The sequence below is a fragment of the Buteo buteo genome, chromosome 8, assembly GCF_964188355.1.
Source record: "Buteo buteo chromosome 8, bButBut1.hap1.1, whole genome shotgun sequence".
NCBI lineage: Eukaryota > Metazoa > Chordata > Aves > Accipitriformes > Accipitridae > Buteo > Buteo buteo.
Genome location: NC_134178.1, coordinates 39,454,655 through 39,470,471, shown reverse-complemented (window position 1 = coordinate 39,470,471; position 15,817 = coordinate 39,454,655). Strand labels below are relative to the sequence as shown.

The 15,817-nt window shown below is 38.3% G+C and overlaps 2 protein-coding genes across 16 annotated transcripts in view; one reads left to right on the top strand and one right to left on the bottom strand.

Annotated features, from left to right (window-relative positions):
* Positions 1-10,499, top strand: part of DCBLD2 (discoidin, CUB and LCCL domain containing 2) — a 243,216-nt gene extending 232,717 nt beyond the window's left edge. For all 3 annotated transcript variants that reach the window (XM_075034251.1, XM_075034250.1, XM_075034249.1), the window contains 6 exons: positions 2,137-2,284; positions 2,671-2,841; positions 3,811-3,904; positions 4,293-4,342; positions 6,024-6,161; positions 7,277-10,499. In XM_075034251.1, the coding sequence (XP_074890352.1) occupies positions 2,137-2,284; positions 2,671-2,841; positions 3,811-3,904; positions 4,293-4,342; positions 6,024-6,161; positions 7,277-7,719 (1,044 nt within the window). In that variant the 3' untranslated portion in view covers positions 7,720-10,499. The remainder of the gene's footprint in view (positions 1-2,136; positions 2,285-2,670; positions 2,842-3,810; positions 3,905-4,292; positions 4,343-6,023; positions 6,162-7,276) is intronic.
* The window catches only part of LOC142033816 (cell cycle control protein 50C-like), a 37,579-nt gene continuing 21,815 nt past the window's right edge, over positions 54-15,817 (bottom strand). For 4 of the 13 annotated variants that reach the window (XR_012651344.1, XR_012651345.1, XM_075034279.1 and 1 more), the window contains 6 exons: positions 13,560-14,920; positions 12,591-12,716; positions 12,423-12,468; positions 11,341-11,402; positions 10,675-10,795; positions 54-2,799 (listed from right to left, as the gene is read on the bottom strand). The gene's annotated coding sequence lies outside the window, so the exon portion shown is untranslated. Of the gene's footprint in view, positions 2,800-10,674; positions 10,796-11,340; positions 11,403-11,754; positions 11,818-12,422; positions 12,469-12,590; positions 12,717-13,525; positions 14,921-15,817 lie in introns of all 13 variants that reach the window. The other 9 variants (XM_075034286.1, XM_075034283.1, XM_075034284.1 and 6 more) reach the window with 9 other exon arrangements.

Genomic DNA, 15,817 nt, shown 5'->3' with positions numbered 1-15,817 from the left:
GTTAAATTAAGAGGTTTTTGAACACTGAACATAATCACAGTAGGAAACTTTCCTGAAAGGAGGAGACTTTACTGTTGGGGCTGGTCCATCTCTACATGTGAACTAACAGACTGTTAGTATGAAGTATTCAAGGAAAGGGGGGGGGGAGGGGGGGTGTGGAATCCATCTTTTGCTAGTTTTCCAGTGCCCTCTCCTGGCCATAAAATAAAATCTCCGCTAGCGAGCTGCCTAGATTTAGGCTTCATGTTTAGTTTGATTATTTTCTTTGAAAACCTTGGCATCTGTTGCCTTTTAATTTGAGCATGTTGTTTTTCTTGCAAGTTCACAAAATGAAACAAATTGTGGAGCTTGAAATTACAGGCAACAGATTTTTTTTGCACTCTTTGTATCATTAGGTACAATGCATGAAGACAAATACATATCCAGGACGTGTAGTATCCAGCTGTAGTCAGATGACAGAAAAAAGGGTTTGGTATGGTTGATCTCTTAGGCTTCAAAGTAGCAGATTTTTCTTCTGTCTGACATCATCTCATTTGATGCAGCTTTGCTTTTGGTTGCATATGCATGCAGGCTTCTCCCTTTGAGCCTTACATAATTGCACATCAGACCAGTCAGGAGGTGCTGTTCCCTGTTTTTTGAAAGATGTTTGCAATTCCTAAAGTTGTTCAGGAGACTAGAAGTTTTTCCAAGCCTGTCCTGTAGTCCTCTTGGCAAACAGCTTCTAGTGTTCTGTCAGTACTCAAGAAAAGCTTTCCTTAAAATTTTTATATATGAAAAAAAAAAAAAATGCTTGAATTGGGGGAAGATGACAGGTCCAAAGTTGCAGTGTCACAGAAGTTTTGTTTGACAGCACAGAGGCAAATGGAGAGAATTTGATAATACATGGAATACAAAAGTGATTTCTCATCAAAACACTTGCACTGTGTTGAGCTCAGAAGCACATTCTTTTTGTGCAAAAAATTAAATGAACAAAAAATACTGAGCTGCAGGTAAACTTACTATCATAACACTTGACATCAAAAGCTTGACTGAGAAAAGCCTGGAGTAAAGAACTACTTTACTGTTAATCTTTCTTGAAGATAGTAGACTTTTTATAAAACAAACATGTTACTCATTTACCTCTATGGTGACATGTGTTGCAATAGCACTCAAGAGCTGCATTTGCAGAGCCAAAGCCCAACTGCTGTGCACTAACATGGGGAGATGGTTCACTTCCTACCCGAAGAGATGATCCCAAGCCAGTCCTCCCAAGGACAGTGACGGGATGGCTTGCTGGGCTGGAGTACTGGGCCTAGCTTCTGTATTGTTTTAAGCAGTTCAGTGCAAAACCTGTAGTTGGCTGTAAGTTTGTCAGTGTGCTGACACTGCATCACAGTGATATCTGCTTACTGGTTTTCAATTTCAACCAGATAAGCCCATTCTGTCTTGTCACATTTGGACGAGTTCTTTGTGTGCAAGGACCAGCGGTGAGTGACCAGCTTTAGCTCATCCTTTATGCAAAGTCTGCACCCTTCTCTTCCAGCATGGCTCCGTACGAGAGTCTGAAGAGAGAGTGCTCACGTTCTGAACCTGAATCCTTTTATTTTGTTTGTGGTTCAGCCCTTGTAGACAACAACCACTAGAGGACAGTGTGATTACATACTTTGTGTCTTAATGCTTTCTAGTAACTGCCGTACCCAGTCATAGGACAGACTATGCTTAAACTATTAGGCTGTGTGAAGGCACCGCTTAATTCCTGCTTTCACATCGTCACAACTGCTTGCTGTATATATTTAAAGAGTAAGTGCAGAATACCAAAAAGGACCAAGTTAGAATTATTCGGTGCCATAAATGTGAGATGTCTTTAACAGCAGGCACTGCCTGGGGAGCATCAGTAGACTATTACGTGGTACCTTTATTCTGAAGTAAGTAGTTGCGTGCATACATGTACACACGCACCTTTATTTTATTTAGTTATATGTTAAATAGGGCTGAGTGAGTGGAGATGTGCAGGCAGCAGCACCGTTCTGGGCTAAATTTTCAGGATTCTGCACCACTTATTTTTCCTAAATAAAACATAAAAATTGGTTGTAGTTACTTAGTTGCTATTGCATTTGTGTAACATAACATTTGTCTCGTTTTTTTTTTCTTTTCTAGATATTTCAAGGGAACACTGAATTGTACCAGGAAGTTCGCAATAATTTCATTCCACCTATTATTGCACGCTTTTTTAGGATTAACCCCTTAAAATGGCACCAGAAAATTGCAATGAAAGTAGAATTGCTAGGATGTCAGTTTAGTATGGGTAAGGCAACTGAAAACCTTTCAACTGTGCAAGACAAGCAGTGAAATAATTTGGCAAAGATTACATTGTGGGTATATTTTCAATGAGAAAAAAGTACTTCTTAGCTGCATAATCCTTCTGTAACTGATACTTCTGAATTTCTTCTGAAGTTATTGCACTTAACCTGAAAAATACCTAGTTTGGGTGTAAACAAGGTAATTTAGAAAATAAGTGTTCCAAAGACACCAGTCACTTGCTTTCCGTGTTACTGATTTGTAGGGGTTTTTTCCTCATTACGTAACACGAACAAAAGCTTTAGAGCAAACTGTTCTAGCTGTCTTCTGAAAAGGAAACATGCAAAACTAGTACTTCAAAAAACTTTTTTTATAAATTCTTTTCTTCTAAAGGCCGTGCTCCTAAAATCACCATGCCACCACCACCTCAGAACAAGAATGACGACAAGAATGATGACTTCGGTGATGACTTCATTCATTCAGTGAAGACTTCGTTGCAGACAGATAAAACAACTTTCACACCTGAAATAAAAAACACCACAGTGACTCCAAGTGTAACCAAAGGTATGCACAGTTAAGCAGCAGAAGTGTTTGGGAAGTCCTTACAGTACTTTGGCATATACTAAGTGTGCTTTCTGAATTTAAGTTTTTTCAACACTTAATATAACATATTATAGCAAATTAGAAATATTTTCTTCTTAACATTTACTAGTTATTAAATATATGTAGGATACAAAACGTACAGTTGCATACTGCATGCAGAAACAAAACCAATCTTCTAAGTAAGTCACACAATAAGTTCTGTCTTTCAAAACTTGTTCAAACTGAGTTCAGGTTTTAATTACTGAACAAATTTTATCAGAAGTTGCAACTTGGAGTTCCCTTCAGAATTAGTCAGATGTAACTGCTTTGTTATTTAATTTGATAATTTCTTAGGACAAAACACTTTTGCCATAGCTAATCTTTTATGGACCAGTCATGTTGGCATAAGATTCGAAAAACATCTGGCATCATCATTTTGTGTATCAAAGAAAATTGTCAGAAAAGGGAGCAAGATCACTGCAGATGTAGGCATTGGTGAAGTGTCCTTTGGATGACAGGGGACAGGATGGTCTCATGTCACATGCAGACCCAGTGTAGGCCGATTGTGATTGACTGTGAAGGTAGTGTGGCATTTACTTCTTATAGGAGGGTCAGACTTAAGTGGTTGCATATTCCTGGGCTCTTTTGATTTTCCTTGTTAATAATAAAAGACATTGTTCTAACAGAAAAAAATCGTACTTATATCAAAACAAATCTGTTGATTTTGATGAAAAACCTTGCAAAAATACCAGCTGTGCATATATGTAGAAGAGCTAGATGTTAATTGACATTTACACTGTGGGAGCATCCAGCAGGGTAGCTTAGCTGGGGGATCTGGTGTGATAGATGCTATATGTGAAAACTATGTGCTTTACCCAAGTAATTTTCAAATTAAAAACTGATTTATGAGAAGCTTTTCTGTCTGACACCACTTAATTTAATGGCTTTCAGATGTGGCATTGGCAGCAGTTCTGGTTCCAGTGCTGGTGATGGTCTTCACTACTCTGATTCTTATCTTAGTTTGTGCGTGGCATTGGAGAAACCGGTAAATGAATAGATTAATGAAAGTGCTTTAAATTAATGTTAGCCTGGTGTGTGGGAATGAAATGCTGCATGTATCACTATGGGAACTACAAGGTCCATGCTTGTGGAAGGATTTTTTTTTTTCAGAACTGTATTCTCTGTGAGAAAACATTCACTTGAATAGTGAGGACAGTGAAAACAGCTTTTTGTAACTATTTCATTAAAAGTGCTTTTACTGAAAACTGGTTTCTCCAGTAGCAGCAGACTGGTGATGGCAAGCCAGGTTAATGGTGCTTGTACTTTAAATTTGAGGACCAGTTACAGCCAAGGTGATAGTGGTGGAGCATTAATTAATGCATCTTTCAATAAGCAGACTAGCTAAAATACCCCCTTTTTCTTTTTTTTCACAGCAAGAAAAAAACTGAGGGCACTTACGATCTACCTTACTGGGATCGTGCAGGTAACAAAATGGTTTTATGAAAGCCTTTACTTGGCATTTTTGGTTTGATGCGTGTTTCAGATTGTAGTAACACAGACAACTAGCAGAAGCTTTTCTAATGCTGATGTAGGCATAGTGAACACTGAATTTCTTTTCTGGACAGACTTAACTGCTTCATTCTTTGATTCCCCCCCCCCCCCCCCCCCCCCCCCCAAAATAGAAAATGCCTTGTTTCCTGTTAGAGCTTACAGCTTCAGATTTTTTTCAGTAAAGAAAGTATAAAACCTCTTAATTATACAACATGAGGGGAAAAATAATTTATGAGGAGTGTCTTTATACATTTGATAATTATGTATTTGGTACTTTTTTTGTCCTGGAAAAAATCTTTCATCTCAGTATACAAGGTCTCTCAAGTTTCACCTTTCTTCAAGCATGTGGGATTGTTTGCAGTCCCTTTTAGGCATATTTTTTCCATCCTGCTGACTTGTGCCTCATTAACTTGAGATCAGACAATTCCACCAAGCAGCACTTACTTAGCAAGTGTCTTGAAAATGCTTGGGCGACAGCATAAAGGGTTGCTGCAGCAGTTGGGTTCATACTGTCTGTATGACTGTGCTTCACTCCTCTGTCCTCATGCTGAAAATTTCCACATCTGTGTGTTTGCTCTCTGGCAGTTTTAAGTAAGCCTTATCCTTTAGACAAGAAACCCTTTAATGACCTTATCTGTATTTATTACATGGCTGTTTCTGATAGGTCACAGCATTGTTGTCTTACAATATTAGACTCAAAAATATCCTGTATTTAAGTGTCAATGATGGACATCATACCAGATTTTTTTATTTCTTGTTTGCTTAAATTTAGATGTTCAGTATGCAGGCCTGTTTTAAAAGGAAATTTGGCAAAATGCAGTATCAAAATAATGTTGCTACACTTCTCTGTGGAACCTCTGTCTGTCCCCTGCCACAGGCTACCTCAGATTTTGTTAAACAGTGTTCTGGGGTTTTGAATCTCCTGTTTTTTGGCCTTTACCTACAGGATGGTCTCTTAGAGCTGGAATGAAATATGGTAATGGACAGCAAAACTAGAATGACTCTGGCTACTGGAGGAAGGGATGGGGGCGACCTAACAAAACCAACTCTCCCTACCTTCCCTCAAGAAAATGTTCATGACCACAGTCACTCCTTTTCACTTCCACTTCAGTGAAAATCCTTTTTATTCAGGTTTTTGGCAATATTCACTGATGAACCTTTTTCAACAATGTGAGTTAGAAACCATGATATTAACAGCCAGAAACCACATTAATTAAAGGTACTCTTAGGTTGTAACTGAGATTTGTCTAAAATTTTATGTAAATATTTGATTTACAAATTGGAATAATGGCTGACTTTTTAGTATTTTCTGTGTTGTATTTTATGAGTTTATTAATATGGTGAGTAGCTGTGGCTCATGGACATTCAGGGATAGATTCACTAGACTGGAGCAGTTCTGCAGGTGTTTGAAGGGGGAGCATTCAGGCAAGTTGATTGGGCAAGAGTAATATTGTCATCTCTCAATCTTCAGTCTGCCAGAAAATGTTAAAATACCTTGTAACCTTAGGGTCATGCAAATACTGATAATCAAGTTGTTATAATATTTTAGTAGCTTAAAACACAGTATATATGCAGTCTTGGGTGGTTGTTGGTTTTTTTTCAAATCCATGAAGGATGGTGGAAAGGAATGAAGCAGTTTCTCCCGACCAAATCAGCAGAACATGAAGAAACTCCTGTACGCTACAGCAACAGTGAAATTAGTCACCTAAGACCAAGAGAAGTCCCAACAATGCTGCAAACAGAGTCTGCAGGTACATTTTACTGTTTCTGTGGGATGTGTAATACTATATATATATATATATATATATGTACATGACATGCCAAAAAATGTCAGGAATTTGGCTACATTTAATTGTTTCCTGTTTGTTTTGGGGAACAGAGGAGAAACGAATGGTTCTGTTAGTAAGTGCATTCCTTAAAATGCAGGCTTTTTCAAATCTGTTCTCGGAGTATCATAAAAGTAGGTATTAATTGACTTGATGTCCTGTGGATAGACACTTTCTGAAGTTAATGCAGTAACTGAAAGTTTCTTTACTTGTATGTGTTCCTAAACCCCATAAAGCGTTGAAGGATTTTTCTGGTTATGTTTTCATGCACTGCAAATAATTTCACCCCATGATCTTTATGCACACATCTGAAATGTGGCACTTGGTTCCCTACACTGACTGTATGGATTAAGTAATTCTTTTTATCTAGAAAAGGAGGAATTACTGATAATGATATTTGCTCTTTCCTTGGTGAACCAGTCATTAGAGGAAGATGACCGTGCTGCCTTTGGTTCTACGCTTATGTACCAATGGCAGAAATATGCAGATGTGCAGGAATTACGGTTTCACAGCAGGCAGAATTACTTTTCTCTTTTTGGCTGCTTGTCTGTTTTCACCCAGCTAGCCAGGTTTCTCTGCTCCAGCTTTTGTAACTCAGATGATCTGTTGAACTAAAACATCTCAGCTGACCACATGTAGGCGTCCCCCCCCTCAGAGGATAAACCCTCTACCCCAAGGACCACTTTTTGTCCAAAGCTAGGCAGGATAATTTCACTTAATTCTAATTTGGCAAGGAAGAACATTTCAAAAAACTTTGTTTTGAGGCAGATTTACAGCATGGGAAATTGCAGCTCACATGGGAAGAAGTATAAACCTGAGAAATTGGGATGTTATGGCTATCCCCGTGGCTTTAACTATTTGTTAGAAATTACTTTTTTCCAAAGCAGTTGGTACTGGCAGACAGAGAAGGACCACTGGTTTGATCTAGGATAATAATTTCTGTGACACTATTCACAGGTTGCATTTGATGTGATGCCACTGTAAAAAAAAATTTCCATTAAGTGTGTTTTTATTTTGTTTTGTTGGGGCTTGCAACACAGAGTATGCTCAGCCACTGGTAGGGGGAATTGTCGGCACGCTTCATCAGAGATCAACCTTTAAACCAGAGGAAGGAAAAGAAGCAAGTTATGCTGATTTGGACCCTTACAATTCACCCATACAAGAAGTTTACCACGCTTACGCTGAACCGCTACCTATAACTGGACCAGAATATGCAACTCCAATAATCATGGACATGTCCAGCCATCCCAGCACACCTCTTGGCATTCCTTCCATTTCCACCTTCAAAGCTGCAGGGAATCAAGCTCCTCCACTGGTGGGAACTTACAATAAACTCTTATCTAGGACAGACAGCACATCATCAGCACAGGCGCTGTACGATACACCAAAGGGGCAACCGGGGCCAGGTGCTGCCGACGAATTGGTGTACCAGGTACCACAGAGCATGGCCCATTCCACTGGGAGTAAGGATGAACTAAGTTAGCTCATAAGTAAGGTAGAGTGGTGGCTTGTTTTTAAAAGCCAGTTCCATAAAGCTGACAGTTTCATTTTTTAATTGCATTGTTTTGGTATTGTTAGTCTTAAATAATACAGTGTTGAACCAAAAGATGTGGTATTGGAAGTCTGGGAAACCAGTAATTCTGCCTTTCCTGAAGCTGTATATATAATTACAGCTTGTCTCCTGCAAAACCATGGACTTTATTACTACTGTACAATTGTCTGTCAGACATGAGCAAAGAACTCTTCAAGATTAGCTTCAGTAATTCATAGATGTGAATGATAAATTGGGAGAAACAGTTTAAAGTACGAAAGCCAATAATTTCTTGCTAATGGTACTATTTCTGGGGGATAAAAAACCCCAAACAAACCCAAAGCTCCTAACTTTCTAAGATCTGTATGTAAGCACTATAGCTTCTAAAATTCATTTTACCCTGTAAAATGCCTGCACAACTTTAGACTTTAAAAACTACTGTCATCAGGACTGATGGCAAAAATCCTATTAACTTCATGGCATAAAATAGTTTTGATTTTAAATCATGTTATTTCAGCTTTTGTTCACAGGATTAGGAATCAGCAGCTGTGTGTTCCTCAGAAGGTTCCCACCATTTTTGTTAGTCTTCCAAAACTAGAATCTGTTGTCCGTGCAATCTGTTTTCTGCCTCATCTCCTTAAGCCACTCAGTCTTGTTCCTTCCTAGGGATCCAGGAGGCACAAAGTTATACAAGCAAACTACATAGCAACTGCTTTTACATTTTTCCCTACTAAGTGAAGGCTACTCTGAATGGCATCTGCCTCGAATTCAGACTTCCTTGATGGTCAGTGTGCAAGAAGCATCCAGGTGTTCCAGGTGACTGAATTCAGAAAGGTTTTCCCTGTCCCCCTGCCCAGAGTATCTATTGTTGTGTGTTAAGATGTGAGCATATACAAAGGAAGATATGTATATACTTTTGTGAGTGCTTAAGGAAGCACACAGATATTCTAATGGTGCACAGTTTGTGTTACACACGTGTTTAGCACATATGGTACGTTTTAGCACAACTGAAAAAGCCTTAGGGCTTTTCTTATGATTGTTCTTATTAGAAGTATAGTAGATTCCACAACCTTTGCAAGAGAACCAGTACTGTTCCAAAGAATGTCCATTTCAGAAGCATTTAATGGAATTCGTATCCTTTGAATGTTCCAGTGTTCTTTACTATGAAAACATTGCAGTCAGTCTTCGAAATTTGGGATAAAGCAGACTAGTTTTAGCTAGGTAATCACAAAATGAAAAAAATTTGGATGTCATATTTGCCATTTTTTATCTTGTTAGAAACAAAGCACAGCTTTTTAACCTAAGTAGTAGAAAAAACTCACAATAAAAATGCTTCATTTTTATTGTAACAGCACTGTTGGGAGGATGCTGAATTAATTTATACATGTGAAACCCCCTACCTGCACAGCCCAGTTTTATGGACTTCCTTGGTTACTGTTTCTGTGATGTAATTCAAGTCAGCCTTTATTGCCCAGGGTCCCTAAACTAGGTGGAGAACATCCAAATCAGAACTAAACTACTGTTCAAGAGGGCTGCCACCATGTCTTTATACCAGTACGGTAGCCTAATTTCTCACCTGAAAATTTGTTTGCGCAAGGGCTCTAGATAAACTCAGTAAATCCAAAATTACTTGTGGCCTATTCAACATACAGAATACATTATTACGCATTCTTAAAGCCCAAGTCTACAATTTTTTGTTCATTCATTCATTGATTTATTTATTTTTTTTTTATTTTTAGAATTAGGTGTCTAAGCCTAAATGTGAATGTAAGTAAGGGTGGTATATAAGACCCATTCATGAACAAGAAATTCCTGCCTATAGTTGTACTTCTGATGTTATTGCAGATTTTTCTGCTTGATAAAACTAGTCTGCAATCTTTGAAGTTTTGCTTAAACAGGTAAGTGTTCTTACCCCTCAGCAGAAACTATGACTTTGAAATTATCTGAGCTGATTTTATTTGAAAGGGGTGGGAAGTTATTTGTTTGCACCCAGATGTGACATTCCAGCCAAGTTAAGAAACCTCTGGCTTCTCAAACTGTGTCAGTTTAGGCTTAGAAAAATTAATCTACCATAAGAATAAATGGATGCGTTCAAGTTAGTACAATTAACATGCTTAGATTTAATTTTTTACTGTAGGCCTGGTACGGTAGAACTGTGGATAGACTGTAGGCTAAGATGGTGTAAGAATTAAACAGTTTTTCTCTACAGTGGGTTATTTTTTAAGCAGCCGTAATGCAGTTTCATTATCTGAGCAGCATGAGCTGCTGACTGGAATGGATGTTTTTAAGAATTTAAGTCAGTCCCTTTTCTGAAAGAAACTGGTCCCAAGCTTTGCTCCCTGCTTTCAACTTTGAACACGGTATCTGCTAGGGCTAAGAAGATAAGTTTGAATATGTAACAGTTGGGTTTAAAAATGTATGCTACAAACTGTTAAACATTGATTCCCAAATTTAAGTTGCACAACACAGTTAAGATTAGAATTCTCCTGTGTACAATACAAGCAGAGGTACATTTAATGGGTCTCTCTTACATGTGAAGACATATGGATATAAAGTGTATTTCAATCTTGTTTGGCTTGAGTATTCTCCCAGAATGTATGTTCTTACCTCAGCATGTATTGTAGTTGCTCAGTATTTGTATATGTTGCTAGAACTTAGACTGTATAAATAGTGAGGGGTTTTTATATGTATGTTAAAAAGTATTTTAAATAAATTGTACATATGTATTAGTATGTTTGCATTTAACAACTACCTTATATCTATCTATCTATCATCTAATTCATTTGTAGTTTGGACATGCAAGGGTTATTTATGAGTGACCATCCTACAGCAGAGGTTATACCCTGCCTCCCAAGAGTGACATTTCTAGGTCTCACCACGCATTAGAAGTAGTGAACTGACACTTACCAGAGCTCTCCTCATGGCTGGAGTCTGCTGCAGGGGCAAGTGGTATTTACAGGAGGGAGCTTCCTGGCATTACCTGCTGCTGGCTCTGGAGTCCTGCGTGATGAGAGGCTAAGGCTGCTCTCTGTTAGTGCAATTAGAAAGTCAGGCTCTGGTCCAGTATAACCCATTGCTTAGATGCAGAGACACACCACATACCACCCCACCCTTCCAGTCCCAGTCAGCACACCACATCTATGCTGGTAGAGGGGCTGCTAGTTTATTCAACTAGAACATGGGTATTTTCCAATTACTGGGGAAAAAAAAAAAAAAAAAAAAAAAGCTGCTTTTGCTTTCAAAGCTTTCCCCTTTATCTTAATTCTAGCACTGCAGTTCCTAAAATAAGGAAATAATAATTACTCTTCTTTTACAAGTACAAGGTTAAAATTGGATCCTAAAAGGCTTAGTCCTGTGCTTGTCAAACTGAAACATCCTCGTAACATTACAAGCAGACTTGCCTTCAGAAAATGAATGCCAGCATGCCTGCAACTATCCCTGCTTAAGTTGACCAGGGTCCTAGAGGAACTGTTCTCAAGTGGGACAGACATCTGCATAAGGCAGAACACTTGCTGTTTCCTTATCTGTCTCTGCATCTTGCTACACATACATTCCGTGTGAAACACATCTTACCTGAAACGCAGCTGCTACTTCAGCTGGGGCTATCTCAGCTTCATGTTTAAGGCTTTCCACAACTTGGGTGATGGAGGGAGGAAAAAAAAATTGAAGCAAAAACGTTATCTAGATTTCTGAAAACGTTTCAGGAGCAGAAGAGACCCTACTTTTACACACTTTAGTGTGCATAGAAGTCTCTCTACATACTATTTTTTATTAGTTCCCCACAAATGCTGTGAAAGACCATGAGAAGTTCTTAAGTTAAAAGGCCAAGTATTCTGTTCACTACACAAATAGCCCATTATTTCTAGGAAGAAAAGTTCCTGAAAAAGTAAAGCTTTTCATCTAAATGAATGAAATTTGTCCTTCATCCCTAAGAAAGTTTAACATTTGTACTGTTTTTTGTTTTATAATGATGAAAACAGAACATACTTAGGCTTGCAGTAAAGTCTCTTCTCCTCCTGTAGTGGGAGTTCATAGATGTCTCGCTACAAGCTGGAAGAAACTCCCATCACTCTACTAGACACCTCAGCATTAAAACTTCAAAGAAATACACATACTTAAAATGGGCAATGCTGACCTGCAAGGAGACTAGTACTAATGAATTTACCTGTATGTGATAGTCCAGTGAAAGTCAGCTTTGGAAATTGTCTGTTCAAACTTAAAACAATTACTGATAATGTAATCAAGTATACCACGGTTCAACTTCAAGAGATGCACAACTGTCACTTTTATGAAACCATGTCATCAGTAACCAGTCTGATCTAAAAAAAGGCATATAATGCCTGAAATTGGTGTCAGTTTTCAGCACAGCCAGAAGTTTCTACCAACAGCTGTCTCTGCTGCCTTGCAAGAGGAAAAGAAATGCTATTTTTTTTGTACATGTAATAACAGTACTGCACACAGAAGTTGGAAGAAAGACTCCTACCTACATTCACATTTAAATGGCAGAAGACAGACTAGAACAACAAACGTACTGTTTGCATGCTGAACTTACCTAGAGTGACTACACAAACAACTCTGTGGTAAAATTACTGTAGAATCACAGTCTACCTGAAAACAAACTCCAAATTAAATAAATGCCTTTTAGCTTTTTTTACCTTTTTATGTGGCTTTCTGACAGAGTCCAAAACAGTCAGGATACAACTGAAGGGGAAGGTGAAAGGCTACAAGTCAGGTTTCACACCAATACAATGCCACAATACATAAAAATTAGAGACTATTATAAAGTCTTAACATTATTTTCTAAGGGCCTGCAGTTCACTTGCCTTACTCCTGAACATGCTGCAGGTTCACAAGATTTTAGCTCTCCAAAACCTGCTTTTGGCAACAATGGGCTGAGTGCCAGAATCCATTCTGCTCAGGAAGGTTCCTTCACATTGGACTAAGTCTTTCTGAAACAAAGGCAAAAAAAGTTGAATTTTATTGGGAAAAAAGAAACCATGCTTTATGTATCAAACATCTGATGCAGATCTAAGACAGCTGATACAAAGGCATGAATAATTCATTAAAATAATCCTTCAGAAGTCACAGAAATAGGTCTATCTCAAGCCATTCTATAGGTTTACTTTATAACCTCTCAAAAGTAGATTCAAAGTTATGGTTTGTACTGCTGTACCTTCAGCAATTGTGTGAAGATTTTTTTTTTTCCTGCATCAAAAAAACCCAAAGGCAGCCTTGTTACTGACAACAATGTTATGTTACTTTACACACCTCTGAAGTAGACCACATCACTTACATGTTTAAAAGCTGTAATTATTATTAATTAGGAGAGATTACCAAAAAGTAGGATTTGGTAATGAAATTAAACTAAAGCTCTTGTAAGGAAAAATGGTCAGACTTTGTTTTAGTTCTCCAGCAGCACGACTGCCTACTACTACTGTGGCTTACTGGTACTTCCACAGTTAGTAGTGACACACTTTCTGCACCTGGAAACTGCCAGAATCCTGCTGCCTTGGCTCAGGGCACAGGGAACACAAGGGCTGAGCAGGGACTGCACCTCACTGCCCGGTCACCTTCCAGCACCAAAACAGCCACTCAGCACTACCACACACTGACTTGGGGAATCATGGAAAAGTTTTCGTTTGCTCCCACAAAAAAACCTCAGCAGTATTAAAAACAACTACCAATAAACAGTTGACATTCTTGCACCAATAATTACTTCACATTAAGGGAAAAAAGCAACTTTCAGCATTCATCTTACACTGCCTCTCGCACACTGGTAATGACTTTCTTACCATTTCTGCATGTTCTTGCATTTTTTCTGTTGTACTGGTAGATGCGCCATTGCCTGCTGTACAGAATATTAGAAGGGTGTTAGTTTTCCCTGTAGAGGAGAAATGGTCTGTGGAAGGAAGTTTTGTGTGGAAAAACTCCTGTTTAGTGAATGAAATATTTTGCCTGTGAAAGGACATTAGCTCTTAACATGTAAGATACGAAAATATTCTGTAAGTATAAACTTTTCAAAGAATGAAAACTAGAGTATGTGGAGAATTAGAGCTCTTCTTTTCTAGAAAATAGCTGATTATTTTGTTTCCCCAGAAATCCCGGACTGTGCTGAGAAAGTAAATTGGACACCAGAGCAGAGCTGTTTTTCTCAGCATGAACAGTCATGAGTCCACATTATTTTACTTATACTGGTATACATATTTTTGAGCTGTTCATCAACAGCATCTTTGTCCCCCCCAGCCAACCCCTCCACCTTTCAATATAAAGTTACTAGCTTTATTTTTGTCAGTGTGCAAACACAATAGTACTTGGTTTAAGGGGAAAAAAAAAATAAATCTCACCTTAGAACTCAGTTCTACCTGTACAGCCTTCAGGAGGCTACCAGCAACAATCATGGTAATACCAAGGCAAGTAAGTTGCTACCCCACTGTAAGGTGAATTTTGTAGGTATATGTCACACAGTTTACAACCACCAGGCTGTGAACATGGGATTGGAAGGGACTGGATCATCCAGTAAAGTCAGCTGCAATTCAGGTGAGCTACTGCCTCTCTGCTGAAAAGATATCCAAGATTAGAATCTGATTTCTGATAAGGAGGTATGCAGAAGTATGTAAGTTTCTCAGGTCTTGCTCACATTTGAGGGCTGGAGGCGGAATATTGCCTGGCATTCCTCACCCTTTAGCATAATGTATGAATAAGCTACCTAAAATATCTACACTGGGAATGATTTTTCATGTGTCGAAGAAATTCTAAATCCTCCCTTGTACATCTGTAACGTTTTATTCTTTATACTCTTGTTATTCTCACTTCACTGAAGCCTGGTCACAAAGAAATACAGGCTTTTTTTTTTTTTTGTCTAAAGGGAGAAGTTATGCCAACTTTCTTACTACCAAGATGCCTAGTGCTTGCATGGGAGAGGAAAAATAATTTGCTAAAATACATCCCTATCTGAGAAGAGCTCAGCTCACTGCACTGTTTTATTACTAATTTAAAGGAAGTGAAATACAACCTTCTGTCTTTTGTGTCCTTGTGCACGCTCTCCTCCAAAATACCTGACCAGCTGGAGCATAATGGAAGGTTCATAAGTGAGTTCTGTCTGCTGCTCTGCAGTGGGAAGCACTCAGTTGGGTTTCCTTCACCCAGCCATCCACTTTAAAAAAAAAAAAAAAAAAAAAAAAAAGCCTGAAGACTGTGCTTTTTGAAGTTTGGCTGAAATTAGCCCATGGCTTTTGGCAAAGGAAAGGGTACAGCAGATAGACCATGCAGAAAGCCTTAATTCCTTCAAGGAAAGATAGTAAAAAGGATTAGTAAAAGCTCCATAATTAGTCAAGAATTTCCATCAGTGCAAGCAAAGCATAAAAGTGCTGCCTGTGTCAAGGCTTCTTACACATCTGCTCAGGAAAGGAAAGCAGGTGGAGGCAGGCAGAGGAAAAATGCAGTGGAACAACTGTAACAACACATATGTCTATATTAATAATTTTGAAAAGCTGATCACTCTCCCTGACCTGTCAATGACAGCAAAATTTTACAGTCCTGTTTACAGTAGAGATTTGTAGTATCAACTTAGGTGGAATAGTTAAAAAGATAAACTTTGTCTCAACAGTTAAATGACATTCCTTAGCTGCCAAAGTCATGAACAGCTATCTGTTTTGCATTTCATGAACTAAAGAGACAAGAAAAAGAGTTCATAGCAATTACTAGGAACAAATGAGGAATGGCTACAAAGACAGAGCAGGGGGAATTTTAAACGATGAGGACCTTTAACACAGTAGTTTTTGTAGTTTAAGATCAAAAGGCAGGCAAGTTTCACACTTACTTCTAAAAGGCAATAAATAAAGTAATTAAGAGCCTGATGCAAATAAACCAAAAAGGCCAGTGATATTTTATACTCCTTCATACTTCAAAGGGAGAGAAAACAGAACCTTACTTTTAACAGTCATCTCTGGTTTACCATAGTAAATTTAATTTAAAGGAAAGATGAAAAATGGACAAACCACTGGAAAATCCTCAGTACAAGACTTTAAAATGGGCATGGACTCTCATACAA